At 46.0% G+C, this 24,083-nt stretch overlaps 1 protein-coding gene across 7 annotated transcripts in view; it reads right to left on the bottom strand.

The window, feature by feature from the left end:
- Positions 1-3,205: 3,205 nt before the first annotated feature.
- The window catches only part of LOC146813543 (zinc finger protein 398-like), a 65,862-nt gene continuing 44,984 nt past the window's right edge, over positions 3,206-24,083 (bottom strand). For 5 of the 7 annotated variants that reach the window (XM_085620314.1, XM_085620313.1, XM_085620318.1 and 2 more), the window contains one exon: positions 20,830-22,816. In XM_085620314.1, coding sequence (XP_085476440.1) covers positions 22,083-22,816 — 734 coding nt within the window. In that variant the 3' untranslated portion in view covers positions 20,830-22,082. Of the gene's footprint in view, positions 9,493-20,829; positions 22,817-24,083 lie in introns of those variants that run through there. The other 2 variants (XM_085620315.1, XM_085620319.1) reach the window with 2 other exon arrangements.

The raw sequence follows: 24,083 nt of genomic DNA on the forward strand, positions 1-24,083 counted from the left end.
TCTGTGCTTCAGATTCTTCCGAGGCTCACGTCGAGTGGGGAGTTCCCTGAGACCCACCGTTCCGTGAGTACCAGTCTGTTTCATGCCACCGCGCTGGAGCGCTAACTTTGTGTTTCCTTGTTACCGCACTGAAGCGTTAACATTTGGGGTTTCCTTATCACCGCGCTGGAGCGCTAACTTTGTGTTTCCTTGTTACCGCGCTGAAGCGTTAACATTTGGGGTTTCCTTATCACCGCGCTGGAGCGCTACCTTTGTGTTTCCTTGTTACCGCGCTGAAGCGTTAACATTTGGGGTTTCCTTATCACCGCGCTGGAGCGCTAAACTTTGTGTTTCCTTGTCACCGCGCTGGAGCGCCAACACTCTTGTTTTTCTTTGCCACCACGCAGAAGCGCTATGTCCTTCTTTCATTGGGGGTTAGCGCATATGCGCCATCAGTGGTTCCTTTGGGGGTTCGGCGCAAAAGCACTATTTCTTATTTTCTTGGGAGCCAGCGCAATTGCGCAATCATTCATTCTTTGAGGCTAGCGCAGGAGCGCTACATCATTCATTTCTTTGGGACCGCGCAGGAGCGTTTTGCTACTGGTTATCTGGGGGCCCATGCAGAGGAGCTCTCCTGGATTATCCTGTTACGTGTGGAACGACACGAAGGGTTGAAGACTGTGACCAGCAAAAACACCGGTGAGTCCTGGCAGGATAACGCTTGTGTGTGTTTTAGGGAACGTTTGATAAAGGGCGAACGTAGGGGTTCCTTACCAATTAGATTCTTGTTCTGTCTTCCAGTTGCCCTCGGAATATCCTGCAAGCACCATTCCACGCACCACAACTTTACCCCCATTTTCTGGCTCCTATCCTTGCGTCCATCTCATCCCTGTTGGGTTCTGGTCCCAGGGGGGTCAGGTGGGTACAGGGGCGGGCGCTCCTGTCGTCTCTGCGGAATCGCTTCACAAACAAAGGTGAGTCTTGTGGGGTACCTGACAGAATCTGAAGACCACGTTGCCTATTCCACCCAGACGACATGAGCGACCCGGAGGTCACCTTGTGAGACATAGCAGTCATGCTGGCTGCCATGCAAGCTGAGAACCTCAGTCTACGCCATGATATCACTACCCTACAGGGTCAAATGGCATCCGGGGTTACCAGTCCTTGGGGAACCACTCCTAGTCCCAGAGTCATACAAGGAGGGTTGTTGCGCCCACCTACTTTGACCTTTGGGGGTCCTCCGCTGCCACCGATCCGAGCACTGCCATACAAGTCGTCACACCCCATCCTGTACAACTGGCACCACCTGAACGTTTCTACGGCGACAGTACCAAGTATGGGGTCTTCATCCACCAATGCCACCTGCACTTCATGGCCAGAAACGCGGCCTTTCCCGATGATGCATCCAAGGTCGCATACATCTTATCATACATGGGAGGAGACGCCGCTCAGTGGTCCATTTCTTTTGTGGAAAACGACGATCTCATGCTTCACCACTTGCCGACATTCAAGGAAGCCATGTGGCGTATGTTCGCTCGTCACACCTTTGTGCAGGCCACAGACAACGAGTTGCTTAACCTAAAGCAAGGCAGCCAAGACCTGCTACATTACATCACCCGATTCAGCCGGCTTGTCATCGAGGCCAATTGGCCAGAGGATAAAAAGGTGTCAGTATTCTACCGAGGTCTGCGTGATGATCTGAAAGATCTCATCTCCCAGTTGCCCAATCCGCCTGAGGAAATAGGTCCTTTCATCAATTTAGTGGTGAAGATGAAATTCCGACTGCAGGAAAGAAGGACCGAGAAAGGGAGAAACAGTGACCACCGTTTCTTGTCCATTGGAGACAAGGGCGCCGAAAAGGCCAAAGACGAATCCACTCCTCAAGGCGACACATCTGAGCCCATGCAGATCGGGGGCATAAGAGGGCCGTTGACCAGTCAAGAGAGAGAAAAAAGGAGGAAGCAGAACCAATGTTTGTATTGTGGGAAGAGCGGACACTTCGTCAGGGAATGTCCGGTGAAACCCTCCAAAACAAGGGGCAGAAGGCCGTTTGCGTTACCCATCACCAAAAGCGATCCGATGGGAAACGAGACAACCCAGTAGTCAAGGGGATCCGTCCTCTGGGTTCTTCGTATAACGCCTCAGCGATCCCTGCAGTACTTGACGGCAGTCATCACGTGGGAATAGAAGTCTCCTTACAAAATCAGGCGGGCAGAACCTGGTTGGTAACCGCCATGCTGGATTCCGGTGCGACAGGCAGCTTTATTGACACCGGTTTTTTACGTGTCTTGGGCATAGCCACAGTACCAAAGGAGCAACCTGAAACAGTCAAGGCGGTTGACGGAACGGACCTGACTTCCGGCCCTATCGGGCATCAAACAGAGAACATGACGATGTCCTTTGCCAACCAGCACGCCGAGGCTGTTTGTTTCGACGTCATCGACGCTCCTCAATTCAAGGTTATACTGGGGTTGCCATGGTTAGTGAAGCACAATCCCCGTATCGATTGGGTGGCCAGAATAATACACCTGGATTCCGAATACTGCTGTGCAACCTGTTATACGAAGGACAATCCCATGGGGGCTCGCTCCATACAGGCTCGGTCCCTACCAGTAGATGGCATGGGGATTGTTTCCCAAGCAACCATACCAGAGGAGTATCAGGACCTAGCAGAGGTGTTCGATAAGAAGGGGGCCAACACTCTGCCTCCTCACCGGTCGTTCGACTGCCGCATTGATTTGATCCCTGGCTCCACGTTGCCATGCAGCCGAATATATTCTCTCACAGAGAAGGAGAACATCTACCTTCGTTCCTATTTGGATGAGTATTTGGACAACGGTTTTATTCGCCATTCCAGGTCTCCGGTTTCCTCTCCTCTTTTCTTCGTGTCGAAGAAGGAAGGCGATCTGAGGACCTGTATTGACTTTCGGGCGATGAACGCCATCACCGTAAAAAAACGGTACCCTCTACCGTTGATCTCTAACCTTTTGGAGCAAGTCAAAAATGCCTCAGTGTACACAAAACTCGACCTGCGGAGTGCTTACCATCTCGTCAGAGTCCGGAAAGGGGACGAATGGAAGACCGCCTTCCGGACGAAGTTTGGTCTGTTCGAATACCAGGTGATGCCTTTCGGACTCCGTAATGCCCTCGCAGCGTTCCAATACTTCATAGACGAGGTGTTGAGGGACTTCATAGACGTCTTTTGTATTGTCTATAAAGACGATATCCTGATATATTCCCGAACCATCACGGACCACGTACAGCATGTGCGTGCAGTCCTCCAACAGCTAGGGGAACATCGTTTATACGTCAAACTGGAGAAGAGCGTCTTTCACGTCACCTCTGTAGAGTTCCTGGGGCACATCATCACTCCGGCAGGCATCCAGATGGACAACAAAAAAGTCGAAGCCATCTTGACTTGGCCTTCTCCAGAATCCGTAAAAGGGGTCCAGCGGTTCATAGGTTTTGCCAACTACTACCGTAGGTTCATCACAGGCTTTTCCGCTCTGGTGGCTCCTATTACACGCTTGTTACGAAAAGGAGTGCTGTTTGGGTGGGATCAGAAGGCTGACAGCGCCTTTCAAGAACTAAAGAGACGATTCACCATCGCCCCCGTGCTGGTGCATCCTGATACCGAGCAGCCCTTCATAGTGGAAGCAGACGCCTCGAAGGAAGCTATAGGGGGCGTGTTATCCCAACGAAGCACCAGCACAGGACAACTGCATCCGGTGGCTTTCTATTCCAAGAAGCTACAACCAGCGGAACGCAACTACACTGTGTCTGACCGAGAGCTATTAGCTATTAAAACAGCGTTCGAGGAATGGCGCCATTTCCTGAAAGACGCCAAACACACAGTGACCATCTACACTGACTACCGGAACCTCCAGTTTCTACAGTCAGCCCGTGCCCTCACAGCCCGACAGTTGAGATGGACTTTATTCTTCAATGAATACAACTTCGTTATCACATTCCGACCCGGAAAAGACAACGCTAAAGCAGATGCCCTTTCACGGCTAGACGAACGTGACGGACATGTCGAAACCACCGAGCCAAGTCCTATCATATCGGAAAAACACTTCCAGGGGGTGGTAGCATCCTCGGACTTCCTGACTCTCGTGAGACATGACATGAAGCAGTCCGATCCGGTGGTCCTGGCTAAGGAACACGAAGGGACGATTCGTGCGGACGGATTGCTGTTTAAAGAAGAACGGTTGTACCTAACAGGTACACCCAGCCAACAAAGAACAATCCGCATGTGCCATGATCAAGTCCTCTCTGGCCATCCTGGTTACCACAAGACAATTGAACTCGTACAAAGACAGTTTTGGTGGCCAACACTGGTATCCGACACACGTACTCATGTGACGAATTGTACCATTTGCCTTCTAGGGAAGAACAGGTCTGAACCTTCTGTTGGTCTGCTGCGTTCCATACCCGTGCCACCTTTTCCCTGGAACACCATATCAATGGATTTCGTGGTTGATCTCCCCATCACCAAGACCGGGCACACCGCGGTTCTCACCATAGTTGACCACCTGTCAAAAATGGTGCACTTTGTACCCTTGATAAAAGTGCCCACAGCAACGGATCTGGCTTTGATCTTCGTGCACGAGGTGGTCCGCCTCCATGGCATCCCTTTGGTGGTTATAACGGACCGGGGTTCTCAATTCATGTCCCGTTTCTGGAAGGAGGTATGCAGAATCCTCGAGATGGATGTACGCTTATCCTCAGCCTATCATCCCCAGACCGACGGTCAGGCTGAGAGAACGAACCACACCATGGAACAGTACCTCCGTTGTCTGCTTCTGATGGTGGAGAAGGAATGGTCGGCGGTGTTATGGATGGCGGAATTCGCGTACAATAACAGCAAGCATTCGGCCATTGGCATGTCTCCCTTCTTTCGTCTTCACGGCCGTCACCCTCGCACCACTGCTTGGGAGGTACCTCGGGACAGCCAGTTACCATCGGTGCGTGCCTATCATGAGTCCCTGCACAGGCTCTGGCAGCAGGCACGGTTTGAGTTGGCCAAAGCAAAGGACACCTACAAGGCGCATGCTGACGCTCACAGACAGAAGGAGCCTGACTACCGCTTGGGCGACATGGTGTGGCTGTCCATTCGGCACCTCAACGTACATGGTCCCAAGAAACTCTTGCCTCGTTTTGTGGGTCCCTTTGCCATCGAGAAGGTGATCAACCCAGTGGCCATGAGACTCTCGCTACCTCCGCACATGCGGATCCACCCGGTCTTCCATGTCTCCCTTCTGCGGGCGGTCCGCTCTGGTGCTCCGATTCCCTCTCCTCCGTCTCCGGTGGTGGTGGAGGGCCATGTTGAGTATGAGGTCGGGGCCATCTTGGGGTCTCGCCGTGTCCGGGGTAAGCTCTTCTACTTGGTGGACTGGAAGGGTTACGGTCCAGATGAGTGGTCTTGGGAACCCTTGTCCCACGTCCGTCATGCTCCCGTTCTGGTCCGTGCTTTTCATCGGAGTCACCCCTTGAGCCCTCGCCCTGCTTGCCCTTTCTGAGGTCCGGGGTTTCGGAGGGGGGCTTGTTTTGGTGGGGGGTTCTGTCGGGTTCGCGGCGGTTGCCGTTCCCCGACATCCCGTTAACACACACAACACTGCCGGGATACTCACTTCCGGCTGGAAGCTGAGCCCCGCTCTAGTTCCTGCGGAGCACAGAAGCACTTCCGGGGGAAATGCATTTAGATCGCGCTTCCCGCCGGCTCTGTGCTTCAGATTCTTCCGAGGCTCACGTCGAGTGGGGAGTTCCCTGAGACCCACCGTTCCGTGAGTACCAGTCTGTTTCATGCCACCGCGCTGGAGCGCTAACTTTGTGTTTCCTTGTTACCGCGCTGAAGCGTTAACATTTGGGGTTTCCTTATCACCGCGCTGGAGCGCTAACTTTGTGTTTCCTTGTTACCGCGCTGAAGCGTTAACATTTGGGGTTTCCTTATCACCGCGCTGGAGCGCTACCTTTGTGTTTCCATGTTACCGCGCTGAAGCGTTAACATTTGGGGTTTCCTTATCACCGCGCTGGAGCGCTAAACTTTGTGTTTCCTTGTCACCGCGCTGGAGCGCCAACACTCTTGTTTTTCTTTGCCACCGCGCAGAAGCGCTACGTCCTTCTTTCATTGGGGGTTAGCGCAAATGCACCATCAGTGGTTCCTTTGGGGGTTCAGCGCAAAAGCACTATTTCTTAATTTCTTGGGAGCCAGCGCAATTGCGCAATCATTCATTCTTTGAGGCTAGCGCAGGAGCGCTACATCATTCATTTCTCTGGGACCGCGCAGGAGCGTTTTGCTACTGGTTATCTGGGGGCCCATGCAGAGGAGCTCTCCTGGATTATCCTGTTACGTGTGGAACGACACGAAGGGTTGAAGACTGTGACCAGCAAAAACACCGGTGAGTCCTGGCAGGATAACGCTTGTGTGTGTTTTAGGGAGCGTTTGATAAAGGGCGAACGTAGGGGTTCCTTACCAATTAGATTCTTGTTCTGTCTTCCAGTTGCCCTCGGAATATCCTGCAAGCACCATTCCACGCACCACAACTTTACCCCCATTTTCTGGCTCCTATCCTTGCGTCCATCTCATCCCTGTTGGGTTCTGGTCCCAGGGGGGTCAGGTGGGTACAGGGGCGGGCGCTCCTGTCGTCTCTGCGGAATCGCTTCACAAGCAAAGGTGAGTCTTGTGGGGTACCTGACACTTAGACCCTGACCACACATTAGGTGGAATTACATGCAGGGATTTCCACTGGCTGGAATTACTGGGACTGGCCAGTATCTCCACATGAAATTTTGCCTATTACAAGTTAAAGCCCTCAGAATGGGGAATAACTGCCGACATGGAATGACTGTGCAGAATACCTCAAGGTATTCCCTATTTCGAGAAGTTTATCACACTCTGAGCAGGTGTTAAATGTCTGTGGCAGCTGTGTGTGCCAGAGTGGACAAAGGAGGTTAGGCTGGGTACTAGAGGGAAGGTAGGGATAGTTCCTGGGAAATAGCACATGTCGACAGGAACAGGGAAAAAGGATTAGCTGGTACTTGAGCCAAAGCCTCATGATTTTTACCACTGGGAATTACAGCCAGGAAAATCGGATCTGATGTTCCCATACACAGTTGTATCAGTAATGAAAATGCAGACAGCAATTCTGCTCTGCCTGACTCGCACTCAGTGCCTCAAAGAAAGGACGTCTTGCTCGTACAAGCTAATTACAGGGCGCTCACAGAGTTATATCTAAATAAAGAACAACAATATAGAAAATTAAAAACAATGAATCAAGACCCCTGAGAAAAAACAATTCATTGAATTTCAGAACTGTTTAGATAATATAATAATAAATCTCTATAACAGAGAGGCAGATATGCACATCTAAGTTCTCTACCACAAGAGTTTACAAACTACATTTTATGAACAAAAATAGGGAAAAATGATAATTTTTTATAAATACACTTTCAAATGTTTCCTAATAATTGTATCCTGTGTGGCGAAGACAACGCCGACACACCAAGTGGCAGATGTACTACGCTGTCATGCAGCGCAGCTACCAAAGTTGTGCACTGCATCGTGTGAGTGGGGAACAGCAGAACAGCACCACATCTACAGAGTTGTGGCACTCCTGCTCTCTTTCCTAACACCAGCGCACAATCAGACTGCTTAGCGCCAGGCACACATCCTTGCACCATAGCGCAAAGGTGTCTAGCATAGGTGTTGTACTGGAAGGTTTAATATTGTGCTTGGAGAAACTTTGAATGTGCGCTGTACAGTGCGGCACACACACAAAGCCTGAAAAGTTTTGAGAAATTCAAACATTTTTCATTTAGAACGGCAGCTTCAAAGATGTTCTGTTTTTTGTCGCAAAGTCCTGTCTACAAAGACTAGTAAATATGGGTTGGTGTCAAAAAGGGTGGGAGGCTGCATGGGTACACCCTTGTACCCTCCCTGGTATTCCCCCCCCACATGATGCAAGCAGAACTAGCATTACTTTGTGTTACTTTAGGGATACTTTCCAGCGAAAATCACTTTTGTGACACAAACCCGCACAAAATGTTACCATCTCTGTCCCCAAGACTGATCCTTAGTGTGGCTGGTGCGCGGTGTGACACAAAGAAATGTGTGTGCAGGATGCAGGCGCGGTGTGACACAAAGAAATGTGTGGGCAGGATGCAGGCGTGGTGCGAAACACAGAAATGTGTGCGCAGGCGCGGTGTGACACGTTTAGGAATGCATACCCAGGTTGTGTGAGAGGACTGGGCTTGAATACTAGCCTTAGAAGTGACGTCATTTGTAAGATCCATGCCTCCTTCTATCATCGGGTGTTGAAATTGTGGTATCTGGTGGCTTTAGTAGAAGAAAGGGCAGGAAGTAACATGTCCTCATTTTTATATCTGGTCAGGAAGACCATTTATTTAAAAGATATAGGGTAGCACCGGGTAAGTGTGATTATTTAGTTCATTTTTCAGTTTATCTACCTTCAACTCCTGCCCATGGTCTCTGAAATAGATATATGATGTTTTTGATTGTTTTCTGTTCAGTACATGTTTTTTGTGTGGCGGCCCTGTATAATATTTAACTTCTGCTTATCATAACTCATGCTGTGTGAGGGTGTGTAGAGTTTACCTTGCTGGTGCGTCATGCATCCATCATATGGAATTCATTCAAGAGCTTGTTTCTCCTTTAGCTTTTGTCAAATCCGGCTGAGGTAAAGAGGGTGAAGCGGTTTGTACTTGACTAGTTGGTAAAAGGGATGTTCGATGACGCTGATCTGATGATGCGACTTCTTGTCATTCCTTGGTTTCTGAAGTTATCTTTTGTGGCCTCTATTTTCGCCCCTCCCAACTCAGATCTCACTGACGACTAGTGTTTTGTTTTTCTATGGAGATTAAAATCACTTTTATATCTGAAGGTGCGCGGGCACTCCGGACACGTGTATGGTCGCTCTCCAGTATGCGTTCGCATGTGAACGGTCAGGTGGTTTTTTACATTGTATCTTTTGCTGCAGACGGAGCACGCATGTGGTTTTTCACCCGTATGTGTTCTGTAATGATCGACAAGTTTTGTCTTTGAGCAGAAGCTTTTGTCACAGTCGGTACAGGCGTAAGGCTTCGCTAGTGGAGGTTTCTCCAAAGGACTTACAGACTCACTCTGCAGACGGCTGCTCTGATTACATTCATTACGTTTCTGTGATGCTTGCGTTTTTTGCAGGCTTAGCAGACTATTGATAAACTCTGAATTCTCCAGATCACTCTTAGGTTCATTATCCTTCCCTGACATCTTCCATTTACCACTTTCTTGATGTGCTCGTAAGTATTCGATGTGGCTTCGAACACTTTCACATTGAGTAACTTTCTCTCCTCTTGTTGCCAAATAACTTCCTGACCAGAGTGTTGTTCTGGAATTTGGATTCTCGAACGATCTCTGGAGCATCCTTGGGAGTTTCTTGTCTACAGGGGCTTCCGTTTTTCTGCACGTCGTGGCCTCATCAACATTCTTTTGATTCTTTATTCTTCTATCACCTATTAAATTTAAAAGGGTGTTATTTCTAAAAAAAAACAAAAAAAAACAAACAACAATTTACACATTTCTAGAATGTGGATCTTCTGAGAGATTCACAACTGGTTTACCTGCAACATTTTTTTCACAGCATTTTACCAGTTTTGATCAATTCCTTACTTTGTGAATATGGAAATAACATGCACGGGCAGTAAAAGCTACACATTTCTTAAAACTGGAAAACAATTTGAAGTTAGGTTGAGGTCAGAGGTCCACAGGCCACAACCAGAGTCTGCAATCGAAGCTGGCGTTTTACTCATTTGTGTCGTTTAATGAGCTTTCTTCTTTGGTTTTAGAGAAAAATACAAAATATTTTATCAGTGTACGCAATAAATATGCTTTAGAAAATAAACAGAATATAGGTTTGGACATAGGCCACTTGCTGATACATTAGTATGTACATGTTGTTTACTGGTGAGACCCCCGTACCACTGGTTTTCAACCCATTTCGCCTGACAAACAGGATGTACATATGTCATGCAGGAGAACAAGCAACACTGTTGTTCTTGCAAAATATGTTAAGAGTTGGGGCATGGGTCAAGCACAGTCTGCCTTGACCTGCTCTGATTTTACTAGATCCCTACGAGGGCTCATTGTGCCTTCTTACAGGCTCGCATAATACAGAAAAAAAGAGGCGTGGAAGGTAGCTGGTGCAGCGGCGGGAGGAGTGAGAAAATGTTTAATGGTGAGTGACAGCCCGGGTCCTCAACCTATCTATTAGAAACGAGCACAGAGCTGTTGGAGTAGTAAAGGGCGCTTTAATACTCTACAGGACAAAGGAAGACAAAAGTCTACGCCCTTCAAATCTGTGCACTGAAAAACTTTACACAACCAATTGCTACATATCTATGCGCTTAAAAACTATGTTCCACAAATCCACGAACCGCAAATGTAAGCACCACAGATCTATGCACCGCATCTATGCTCTGCAGATACATGCATAGCAGATATACACACCACAGATCAATACAGCACGTCTATGCACTGCACTGCATATCTATGCACAGCAGGTTTATGCACATTAGATCTATACACTGCAGATCTATGCACTGTATATCTATACACCGCAGATCTACACACCGCAGATCTATCCACTGCACTACAGATCTATGCACCACAGTTCTATGCACTGCACCACATATCTATACACCACATATCTATGCACCACAGAACTATGCACTCCACGTCTATGCACTGCAGATCTAGGCACAGTAGAGCTATGCACCGCAGTACCCCGCAGATCTGTACCCTGCACATCTATGCACCGCATCCATGCTCCACAGATGCATGCACCACAGATCTATACCCCGAAGATCTATGCAGCACCTCTATGCTTCGCATATTCATGCACTGCAGATCTATAAACCACAGATCTATGCACCGCATATTTATGCACCACAGATCTATACACTGCAGATCTATGCTCCGCGGATCTATGTTCAGCAGTTGTATGCTCAGCAGATGTATGCTCAGCAGATCGATGCACAACAGATCTATACACTGCATCACACAACAATGCTCTGCAGATAAATGCACTGCATAGCTATACAACACAGATCTATGCACTGTAGATCATACACCACAGATCTATGCTCAACAGATCTATACACTGCACCGCAGAGCTATACACTACAGATCTATACACTGCACCAGAGATCTATGGTCTGCAGATCACTGCACTGCATAGCTATACACCACAGATCTATGCACCACAGATCTATGTACTTCACCACAGATCTATACACTACAGATCTATACACTGCACCAAAGATCTTTGCACTGCATCCCAGATCTATGCACCGCAGATCCATACACTGCAGATCTATACACCACAGAGCTATGAACTGCACCACAGATCTATGCAGCACATGTCTATGCGCTGCAGGTCTATGCACTGCACCACATATCTATGCAGCAAAAATCTATGCTCTGCAGATCCATGGACTTCACAGCAATCTAGACACTGCAGATCTTTGCACTGCACCGCAGATCTGTGCACCAAAGATCTATAGACAGCAGATCTAGGAACTGTAGATTTATGCACGGCAGAGCTATACACCGCAGATCTATGCTATGCAGATTCATGCACTGCAGATCTATACACTACAGATCTATGCACTGCATATTTATGCACCACAGATCTAATCACTGCAATGTAGATCCATACACTGCACCGCAGATCCTTACACCACAGATCTATGCACTGCAGAGCCATACACGGCAACAAAGATGCATACACCGTAGATTTATGCTCCTCAGTTCTATGCATTGCACCACAGCTCCATGCACTGCAGATCTATACACAACAGATCTATGCACTGCACTGCAGATCTATATACCACAGATCAATGCACTGCACATCTATACACCACAGATCTATGCCCCACAGAGCAATGCACTGCTCAGCTATACAGAACAGATCTATGCACTGCACCACGTATCTATATACCATATATCTATGCACTGCAGATCTATGCTCCGCAGATCCATGCACTTCACCTCATATCTATACACTGCAGTTCTATGTGCCGCAGACCTATACACTGCAGATCTACACACTGCAGATCCATGCACTGCAGATCTATACACTGCACTGCAGATCTAGGCACAGTAGAGCTATACATCGCATATCTATATCCCACACATCTATGCTCCGCATCTATGCTCCACAGATGCATGCACTGCAGATCTATACACCACATATCTATGCACTGTAGATCTATACACCGCAGATCTATGCACCGAAGATCTATGCTCTGCAGAGTAATGCACTGCACAGCTATATACCACAGATCAATGCACCGCAGATCTATGCACTGCACCACATATCTATACACCATATATCTATGTACTGCAGATCTATGCTCCGCACATCCATGCACTTCCTCATATCTATACACTATAGATCTATGCACCACAGATCTAACCGCAGAGCAATGCACTGCTCAGCTATACACCACAGATCTATGCACTGCACCAAAGATCTTTGCACTGCATCCCAGATCTATGCACCGCAGATCCATACACTGCAGATCTATACACCACAGAGCTATGAACTGCACCACAGATCTATGCAGCACATGTCTATGCGCTGCGGGTCTATGCACTGCACCACATATCTATGCACCAAAAATCTATGCTCTGCAGATCCATGGACTTCACAGCATATCTAGACACTGCAGATCTTTGCACTGCACCGCAGATCTGTGCACCAAAGATCTATAGACAGCAGATCTAGGAACTGTAGATTTATGCACGGCAGAGCTATACACCGCAGAACTATGCTATGCAGATTCATGCACTGCAGATCTATACACCACAGATCTATGCACTGCATATTTATGCACCACAGATCTAATCACTGCAATGTAGATCCATACACTGCACCGCAGATCCTTACACCACAGATCTATGCACTGCAGAGCCATACACGGCAACAAAGATGCATACACCGTAGATTTATGCTCCTCAGTTCTATGCATTGCACCACAGCTCCATGCACTGCAGATCTATACACAACAGATCTATGCACTGCACTGCAGATCTATATACCACAGATCAATGCACTGCCCATCTATACACCACAGATCTATGCCCCACAGAGCAATGCACTGCTCAGCTATACAGAACAGATCTATGCACTGCACCACGTATCTATATACCATATATCTATGCACTGCAGATCTATGCTCCGCAGATCCATGCACTTCACCTCATATCTATACACTGCAGTTCTATGCGCCGCAGACCTATACACTGCAGATCCATGCACTGCAGATCTATACATTGCACTGCAGATCTAGGCACAGTAGAGCTATACATCGCATATCTATATCCCACACATCTATGCTCCGCATCTATGCTCCACAGATGCATGCACTGCAGATCTATACACCACATATCTATGCACTGTAGATCTATGCATTGGAGATCTATACACCGCAGATCTATGCACCGAAGATCTATGCTCTGCAGAGTAATGCACTGCACAGCTATATACCACAGATCAATGCACCGCAGATCTATGCACTGCACCACATATCTATACACCATATATCTATGTACTGCAGATCTATGCTCCGCACATCCATGCACTTCCTCATATCTATACACTATAGATCTATGCACCACAGATCTAACCGCAGAGCAATGCACTGCTCAGCTATACACCACAGATCTATGCACTGCACCACATATCTATGCACTGCAGATCTATGCTCCGCAGATCCATGCACTTCACTTCATATCTATACACTGCAGTTCTATGCGCCGCAGATCCATGCACTGCAGATCTATACACTGCACTGCAGATCTAGGCACAGTAGAGCTATACAACGCAGATCTATATCCCACACATCTATGCTCCGCAGATCTATGCACCACAGATCTATGCACTGTAGCTCTATACACGAGGATCTATACACCGCAGATCTATACCCCACAAATCTATGCACATCGATGCTTTGCAGATTCATGCATACCAGATCTATACACCACAGATCTATGCACCACATATTTATGCACCACATATCTATTTACTGCACCACAGATCTATGCACCACAGAGCTATACACTGCACCACAGATCCATATACTGTAGATCTATGCACCGCAGATCTATGCACAGCACCGCAGCTCCATGCATTGCAGATCTATGCACTGCACCGCAAATCCATGCACTGCAGATCTATGCACCACAGATTAATGTACTGCAAATACATACACCATAGATCGATGCCCCACAGTTATACACTGCACCACAGATCTATGCTCCGCAGATCAATGCACCGCATATCTATACACTGCACCACAGATCTATACACCACAGATCTATACACTGCAGATCTATACACTATACAGCGGATGTATACACAACAGATCTATGCACTGCAGATCTATGCTCTGCAGTTCAATGCACTGCATAGCTATACACCACAGATGTATGCACCACAGATCTATGCACTGCAGATCGTACACCACAGATCTATGCACCGCAGATCTATACACTATACAGCGGATTTATACACAATAGATCTATGCTCTGCAGTTCAATGCACTGCATAGCTATATACCACAGATCTATGTACTGCAGATCACACACCACAGATCTATACAATACATATCTATATACTGCTCCACAGATCTATGCTCTGTAGATCAATGCACTGCATAGCTATACACCACAGATCTATGCACCCCAAATCTATACACTGCACCACAGATCTATTCACCACAGATCCTTGCACTGCAGATCTATACACTGCACCGCAGATCTATACACCGCAGATCTATATGCTACACAGCAGATCGATGCACCATAGATCTATGCTCCGCAGATCTATACACTGCAGATTTATGAACTGCACCACAGATCTATGCAGCACATGTCTATGCGCCGCAGGTCTATGCCCTGCACCACATATCTATACACCACATATCTATACATCGAAGATCTATGCTCCGAAGATCCATGCACTTCACAGCATATCTATGCACTGCAGATCTATGCACCGCAGGTCTAGGAACTGTAGATCTAAGCATTGTAGATCTATATACCGAGGGTCTATACACTGCAGATCTATATCCCAAAGATCTATGCACCACATCTATGCTCCGCATCTATGCTTCACAGATTCATGCACACCAGATCTATACACCACAGATCTATGCACTGCATATTTATGCACCACTGATCTATTTACTGCAATGCAGATCTATGCACTGCAGATCTATACACTGCACAGCAGATCCCTACACCACACATCTATGCACCACAGAGCTATACACTGCACCGCAGGATCCATACACCGTAGATCTATGCATTGCAGATCTATGCTCAGCAGATCTATGCACCACAGATCTATGCACTGCACCGCAGCACCATGCACTGCAGATCTATACACAACAGATCTATGCACTGCAGAGTTATACACTGCACCGCAGATCCATGCACTGCAGATCAATACACCACAGATCAATACACTGCAAATCTATACATCACAGATCTATGCCCCACAGATCTATACACTGCACCACAGATCTATGCTCCGCAGATCAATGCACTGCATAACTATACACAACAGATCTATGCACCGCAGATCTATACACTGCAGATCTATACACTGCACCACAGATCTATACATCGCAGATCTATACACTATACAGCAGATTTAAACACAACAGATCTATGCACTGCAGATCTGTACCCCAAAGATCTATGCAGCATGTCTATGCGCCACAGGTCTATGCACTGCACCACATATCTATACACCACATAACTGAGCACAGAAGATCTATGCACTGCAGATCTATGCTCTGCAGATCCACGCACTTCACAGCATATCTATAAACTGCAGTTATATGCACCGCAGACCTGTGCACCGCTGATCTATGCACCGCAGATCTAGGCAGAGTAGAGCTATGCACCACAGAACTATACATCGCAGATCTGTACCCCGCACATCTAAGCTCCACAGATCTATGCACTGCAGAGCTATACACTACAGATCTATGCACTGTATCTATGCATTGGAGATCTATACACCGAGCACCTATACACCACAGATCCATACCCCGCAGATCAATACCATGCAGATCTATGCATATCTATGCTTTGCAGATTCACACACACCAGATCTATAGGCCACATAGTTATGACCACAGATCTAATTAATTCAAAGCAGATCTATGCACTGCAGATATATACACTACACAGCAGCTCCTTACACCACAGATCTATGCACCACAGATCTATGGACTGCATCGCTGCTCCATGCACTACAGCTCTATACACCACAGATCTATGCACTGCAGTTATACACTGCACCGCAGATCCATGCACTGCAGACCTATACAGCACAGATCTAGGCACTGCACTGCATAGCTATACACCACAGATCTATGCACCGCATATCTATACACAGCACCACAGATCTATACACCGCATTGCAGATTTATACACTGCACCATACATCTATACACCACAGATCTATACACTACACAGCAGATTTATACACCACAGATCTATACACCACAGATCTATGCAGCACATGTCTATGTGCCCCAGGTCTATGCACTGCATCACATATCTATACACCAAAGATCTATGCACTGCAGATCTATGGTCTGCTGATCCATATATTTCACAGCATATCTATACACAGTAGATCTATACATAGTAGATCTATACACAGTAGATCTATGCACCGCAGTGCTATACACAGCAGGCTATACACCGCACAACTATGCTCCGCATCTAAGCTTCGCAGATTCATGCACTGCCGATCTATACACCGCAGATCTATACACTGTAGATCTATACACCGCAGATCTATACACTGTAGATCTATGCACCGCAGAGCTATACACCGCAGAACTACGCTCCACATCTATGCTTCACAGATTCATGCACTGCCGATCTATACACCGCAGATCTATACACCACAGATCTATGCTCCGCAGATCTATGCACCACAGATCTATGCACCACAGATCAATTCACTACAACACAGATCTATGCACATCTATGCACAGCACCGCAGATCCCTACACCACAGACCTATGCACCGCAGAGCTATACACCACATATCTATGCACCGCAGATCTGTGCACCGCAGATCTGGGTACCGCAGATCTGGGCACCGCAGATCTGGGCACCGCAGATCTAAGCACTGCAGATCTACGCACCGCAGATCTTTGGAGCACATCTATGCATGGCAGACATGTATACATATAGACCACAAGTCTATTCACCACAGGTCTATGCACCACAGATCTATGCACATCTATGCATCACATCTCTATGCACCACATAATTATGCACCACAGATCTATGGTCGGCAGATATATCTTCTGCAGATCTATGCTCCGCATATCCCTCAAAACAAAAGAAGCGGCAACAACATTAAGTAAGTTGTTTTAAGCTCTAAGAAATACAATTGTCATCTTCTCAAATTCTTTACTGCATTCATCACTTGCCTACATACCAAAGACCTCAATGATTGTTGGAGTTATCTTTTGGACTCTATGGGCCTAGTAATCCATTGTAGATGAAGGACCGTAACGGCAAGAGCTACAGAATTTGAATTGAGAATCCAAGTGCGAGTCTTGGCGTCAGCTCAACATCCTGTGATTCTGGGTAAATCACATAATCTGCCCTTGCCTAAAAAGAAACCATAGAATGCACCTTGTGTAATATAAGTGGTGCTCATGTAAAGTGCTCCAATACAGCTGGTTCGAGTTTGCTCTATATACAAATCCCAAACAATCAAGACGAGTGATATCAAGTTAAAAGGATACGTTAATAAATGCTTTGCTTATAACAGCTTGTGCTCAGTACCATCTCTCATTCACAAACCGGACAGTATTGCATACTTGGGAGAAACATCCTATACTGCGCCTGCCGCTGATGATGATAATTCTGTGGCGTAAGACTTGCCCTGCATTCTAGTACCAGAATTTTACCAATCATGCCGCCCACATCTTAGGTATCCTCCATAGGTCGAATAATGCTGACTCATGCATTCTGGAGGCTATTCTAGAATTATGGGGGTTACCCTTGGCAAAATGTTGGCATAAGGGAGGGCAACCATGCTATATGGGGGATGGGAAGAACCCATGTGGAAATGCTGGTCCTGACATATTTGAGGCATTTTTTGACACCTTGAGCACCCATGACACAAGATTGGCATGAATGTCAAAGTCCTGGTACTGGAGTATTGTATGTAATTCACTGCTTAAACAGGGTACCCATCACTGGAGGTCATTCTTAGCAGATAGGAGAGTCCTCCTAGCACACTTTGAAAAATATAAATGCACCATTTGAACCCAGACTTTCCAAATGTTCTTTGTGGGAAAGCCCCCGACTCTGCACAAACAAGTCAGGTGTGCATGCTACGCCCACTCACTAAAATTTAGGTCAAATCTTATGCCCATCACTTCAGAAGATCATCAGCTGGACTTTAAGTGGCTTTGGATTAGTCCTGAGCTGTTGTCCTGCTTGCTTCCTTCTCTATTCGAGGAGCTAATGAAGCGGCTGCTTTCAATGCTGCCACACCTGAATTAAGAAAAATGAATGCAGCTTCTTGGCTTAAGTGGGCGACGTTCTGCAAAACACGGACAATGCCTCATTCTGACCCTAAATCTGATGACGAGATATTTCAAAGTTTCAGGTTTCAAACTCAACAAAAACAAAATGCAGCCCCTTCCCTTCTTTATTCACTGGGCATCAGCTACACCCAGGTCTCCTCTTCACACAAGACATTGATTCTAGGATTATACTGATATACCAAAAAACTCCAGAAATTAAACATAAAACAATAGTTTTAATTGTGGAGTAGAACTGACTTAGTAAAGAAGGTAGCTCCCTAGTGTCTCTCCTTTATCACCACTTACCTGCTGACTTTCCACCATTCTCTCTTTCCTTATAGCTGTAGGCCCCTAACAAAGTTGTGGATTGATGAAAAAGTGAGGATGACTTGGAAAAGACCCTACAAAGAGTGAAGAGAGAAGAGACTACAACTTACCAGACTTCAAGAAACATCTTAGGAACTCCTAACGCGAGTACCACTGTGGTGTGAGTGAAGAGAGCTCCACTCATGTATCTCCTACATTTTTAAAGACTAAAAAAGAAATCAATGTCTCTTGATCTTAAAAATATAAACCAAGTTACTCTTGGGCAGAAAAGTTAAGATTAAAATGAAAGATTTAGTCTCTCTATTACTAAAGGTGCTGCTATAAAAGAAATCAATAACCCACTCAGTGCTAATTGGTGCGGAATAACAAATATCCTTACTGACTTTTAGAGTTGATCAAATCCTAAACTCTTAGCCACCAAAATCATCTGTGTATATTAGATGTTTACCTGGTACTGCTCTAGAAGGCGTGTCGGGGAGTGTGTATATATGTTGCAAAGAATATACTCAAGGTAGGGTTCTTGGAGAATGCCACACACGGATGACTCAGGTGAACAAGTTACCTTCGTAACGCTTTTACTGGTAGAGACTCTATCTTATTACAGATTTTCACCTTGCGAACAGTCCCAAGGATTCAGACTGGATCCGAAAACATTTTCAGCAGTATACCTGTGTGCCAGTAGATGTTGCAGCGCGGGTCTACACGGACACCGGTTGGCTCCAGAAGTGACATGCGGTCCTATAAAGGCACCACTCCTGCGTGCAGATATCAGTTGCATTCAAGGCTGTCCGCACCCCAGACACAGAGCCCCAACAGCAAATTGGCTTTGACCTGTGATCAGGTTTCTAGACTTGGGATCGTATTAATGGGTACAGCCCGTTCATAGAACGGGGAGGATGGGAGGGTCGGTGAGGCATCTGTGGTTATATAGAGTCACTGCCGGAAAGAGCACAACCAATGGTAAGTGACCCGTTAGTGTGATGAAGACTTCTAACGGCGGCTTTCTTACCTTTTGGGCGGATACCAGAGCATTACCTTGTAGGATTTCCAATACACAGTGGTGTCCGTGCGCAGGCAGATGGTGCCCCCAAGCGATCCGCCGGATCCAGTCGGAAGCTTTGGTAATATTCTGAAGGTGAGGAAAGTGCGGGCTGGTCTCTATTAGAACGATCTGACTTACTGGCTGCGCCAGTGATGAATGCATGGGCCTGCCCGAGCGCACATCCAGGGGGGCGCGTCTAATGTTCAAACCTTTCCAGAAGCATGGGGTAGACGACTGCTGACATGTTAGCAATGCTGATACACGTTTCAAAAACTCCTGATATTTTATATGATTCAGCTCCTCGATTCATCACCAACAGTGCGTCCCTGAGATGCACTCGCGTCTGTATGTATTGTGTGTGCGTCTGTTTTATCACCACTACAGGGACCAGGTTAACATGGGGATTTAGTCAAAAACTATTCTGTGAAAGCCCTCCTCTATGCGCTTCTGTAGCTATTCCCTATTAAAAGACTGCTTTTTTCCAATGCTTCAGTGCAAGAATGTTCACTTTATTTTAATTTTATAACTTTCTTGGTGATGCATGTGGACTTGGAGTTAGAATATCAAACGAACCCTTAATGGCCGTCACATGTCGTGGTGTAAACGGGTCAGTGGAGGGCTGGGGCATCAGTACGTGGGCATTTTTTGTGTGTCTGTGTGTGTGAGAGAGAAGAACAGGTGAAGAGGAGTCATTAACTGTCTCTTTCACTGGATGCACTGTGTAATAAAGTTGGTGGAAGAATTATCTGCGATGCTGCAACGTCAACACAGTGTGTTAGTACTCAGGAACAAGATTAAACTACGGAGAGCAAATAATGATGAATAAACACACTACAACCAAAGCCTTGAAAATCTTTAAAATTTTAATAATAGTATAAATAATTTAGTTACAACAAAAACGAGATAAGCACATCTAAATTCCCTGCCAAAGTTATGCGCTATTTTTTGTTTGAGTTTATCTTCAAGCGCCTTGTGTAGCGTTTGCAGCAGCGATGCATTGAGAACCGAAAGGTATTGCTGCACCGCCAGGATGCAGGCTTCAGTATCCCCTGAGATGCACAGCGTCACAAGACGCACCATGAATGTGGCGGAGAAAAAAGAAACGGAGGAAAGAATGCTCCTTTTAAACTATACATACATTGAGTGTTTCACTGATATTCTAAAAAGGATGGACCAGTGGGTGCCAAAATGTAGAAAGGGGGTGATTTGTTCAATAATAGTCAGACATTTTGGATTTAATTAAAAGTCAGCATTTTTCTTCACAATACAAATGTCTGCCTACAAAGAAGAGGTAGCTGATATTAGTCATTTCAATATTTGGATTTTGAGAGGCATTTTTCAGCATGGATAATGGAAATATTAGCATAAGCCAATTAGACGGAGCTATTTGCTATAAATGTCTGTGCTGCACATAAACATCCATCAGTTCACACCCACAGTTGTCATTTTCATGCATTTATGCGATAGCTCTTTATGAGGTCCGCTGTTTGCATGGCGTCGCACGTTTTCTTTTCTGCGCGCACAGACTCGTCAATTGTTTTGTTATTCTTAAAGCTGTATGTTAACTACTATTAGGGGTCAGAGTTCAGGCCAAAAACCATTTGAGATGTGTGTCCAAGATCTGTAGCAGGAATGGACTCTGGTGCTGGCCTTAAACGTGACATCATGCCTATGAGCCACATCATGCCTACGTCTGTTCTCAGGAACTGACTTATGGTGTATCATGGCTTCAGACAACGAAAGGTGGAGACACCTCATGTTTTCTTTATGCACCTGACCCAGTTAAACAATTCTTCCAAAGGAGGGGGCTAACTCAGGAAGCCTGTTTGCCAATTTTTTTGTAACTTAAATATTCTGTTTAGGGCATTTATAGCGGTTATATGGCCAAGGTTTTGAGAAAGGCAATGCTTTTCTTGTGGGTGCGCTGTTTAATGACACATTTACGTCTAGTGATTCATGGAGTATGGAAAGTTATCAGAATCATGCTTGGTTTTGTTTCCTGCTTCCATTTTTACAGCTTTCACTAATGTAACAGCCTTTGTTCCTCTCATGGATTCGAACAGGTGTAGCTGCGATACATAAGGTGATATTTCTGGTTCTAATGGGCTAGTTTGGGGGTAACTCCGCTCTGATTATGCGATTGCATGTCCATCCTGTTTGTCTCCTCCTGTCGTCGATTACCAACGGAGAGTCCATGTTTTTTTCTTCGATGGGAATTAAAATGACTTTTATATATGAAGGTTTGCTGACACACCGGGCATGTGTGTGGTCTCTCTCCGGTATGTATTCGTATATGTTCTTTCAGATGATGGCTTCTGCTGTAGGTTTTGTCACAGAAGGAACATACATGTGGTCTTTCGCCAGTATGCGTTCTATAATGATAGAGAAGTTGTGTCTTGTTAAAGAAACTTTTCTCACAGTTCAAACAGGGAAAGGCCCTCACTCGCTGGCGTTTTGGTGCGCGCTTACTCTGGGGATTATACTCGGGAGGGTTGTGTGATACTTCTTTTTTTGTCAGGCACAGCACACCATTGAGGACCTGTGAATTCCACTCATCACACTCACTTCCATTTTCTTTTGGTGACATCTGCTCTTTCGCAAATTCTTGATGTTCTCCGATATACTCTGTGTGGCTTGTATCGCTTTCAAATTGTGAACTTTGGTATTCTCTAACTTCAAGGCAATTGTCTAACCATGGTGGGCTTCCAGAGCCCTCGTAGGAGTCCCGAAACATATTGAAGCGCGTCCTCATTAAAAGAGCTTTTTCGCTTGCTTCTGTTGTGCAGGCCAAGGACTCGCCAGCTTCCTTTAGACGGTCCATGCGTTCATCACCTATTGGGTTTGAAAGTTTGTTATTTCTGTTTAGCAGCAAGACATTTTTAAATTTCTAGAATATCGATCTTCTGAGCTTTTCAAATCTGGAAAGTGAAAACCTGTTTTTCCCCGGTAGTTAATCATTTTTGGTCAATTTATATTTTGTTGACATTTTGCACATGATTGCATTTAGTAAAAAAGTAGAAAGCCACCCAAGAACATAGCAAGCTATACATTTCTAGAAACAAGATAGGATTCTATATGTAGGTGTGGGTACAGTTCTTTGTTTACCAATTATTTACAGAGTCTGCAACTGAAACACGCATCTCGCTTATTTTTCAATATATGATGAACAGCCTTTACTTGGTTTGGCAAAGAAAATGAATATGCCCTAGGAAAAGAATATATTTAAACATATTTCTATGAACGTTGACATAGGCCACTTGTAAACCGATTGAAAGCGACATGTTGCTTACTTGAGCCACACATTTTCTGGAAACACAGCCTCCCTCCCAGACACCCAGAGTAGATCTGAACCAGCTGTAGAAAAACAAGTGGTATTTTTGTTCAGCATAAAATAGGTTAACGTTGGAAGTCCGATATAAGCTCAGTTCACCACACCATAGCTTTCGTCTCCTGGATGCATCTCAAAAACTCAGAGTACAGAAAAGAGATATGAAGGATGGTGAACTGCTACTCGCCATCTCCTGGGTCTCTTTTCTGCACTTTCTGAGTCCTCTGTCCACGGATTTACAGATGAGAGGAATAGACAGATCTGTTAAAGTTGCTAACGATAGCTATTTTAAACCACAGATCAATGCGCCACACACATGTATGAGCCACGCAGGTCTATGCACTAGAAACCAAGTCACACCAAACCTGCGTGCCACAAAGTCAAAAGAAATGGCAATACAATATTTGGATCTTAGAAGCAGTAGTAAGTAGTCGGGAATAAGAAGAACGATCGAGCGTGTACACTTGGATCTTTTGAATTCCGACCTACATATAAGATCAAAAGAGGTTAGGTATGGTAAATAAGGAAGAGGGGACAGGGAGACTACCATGAGATCCCCATGATCCTCACTTCAGGGTCGGAGGCGGGGCATCATGGGATAGCAGTGGAACTGCTACATAAGACTCACACAGGCACCTGGAAGGTGTCTGGCACCACATTGCAGGAGTTACTGCTCCTTCACTAAGGATTACTTTGGTTCTTAACTTGTGTCCCTGCACTTTATCAATTTTCCCCTCATCAGTTTCCTGTATCTCCTGAAGCTCATTCTTT

This window comes from Triturus cristatus, chromosome 7 (assembly GCF_964204655.1).
Source record: "Triturus cristatus chromosome 7, aTriCri1.1, whole genome shotgun sequence".
Lineage (NCBI taxonomy): Eukaryota > Metazoa > Chordata > Amphibia > Caudata > Salamandridae > Triturus > Triturus cristatus.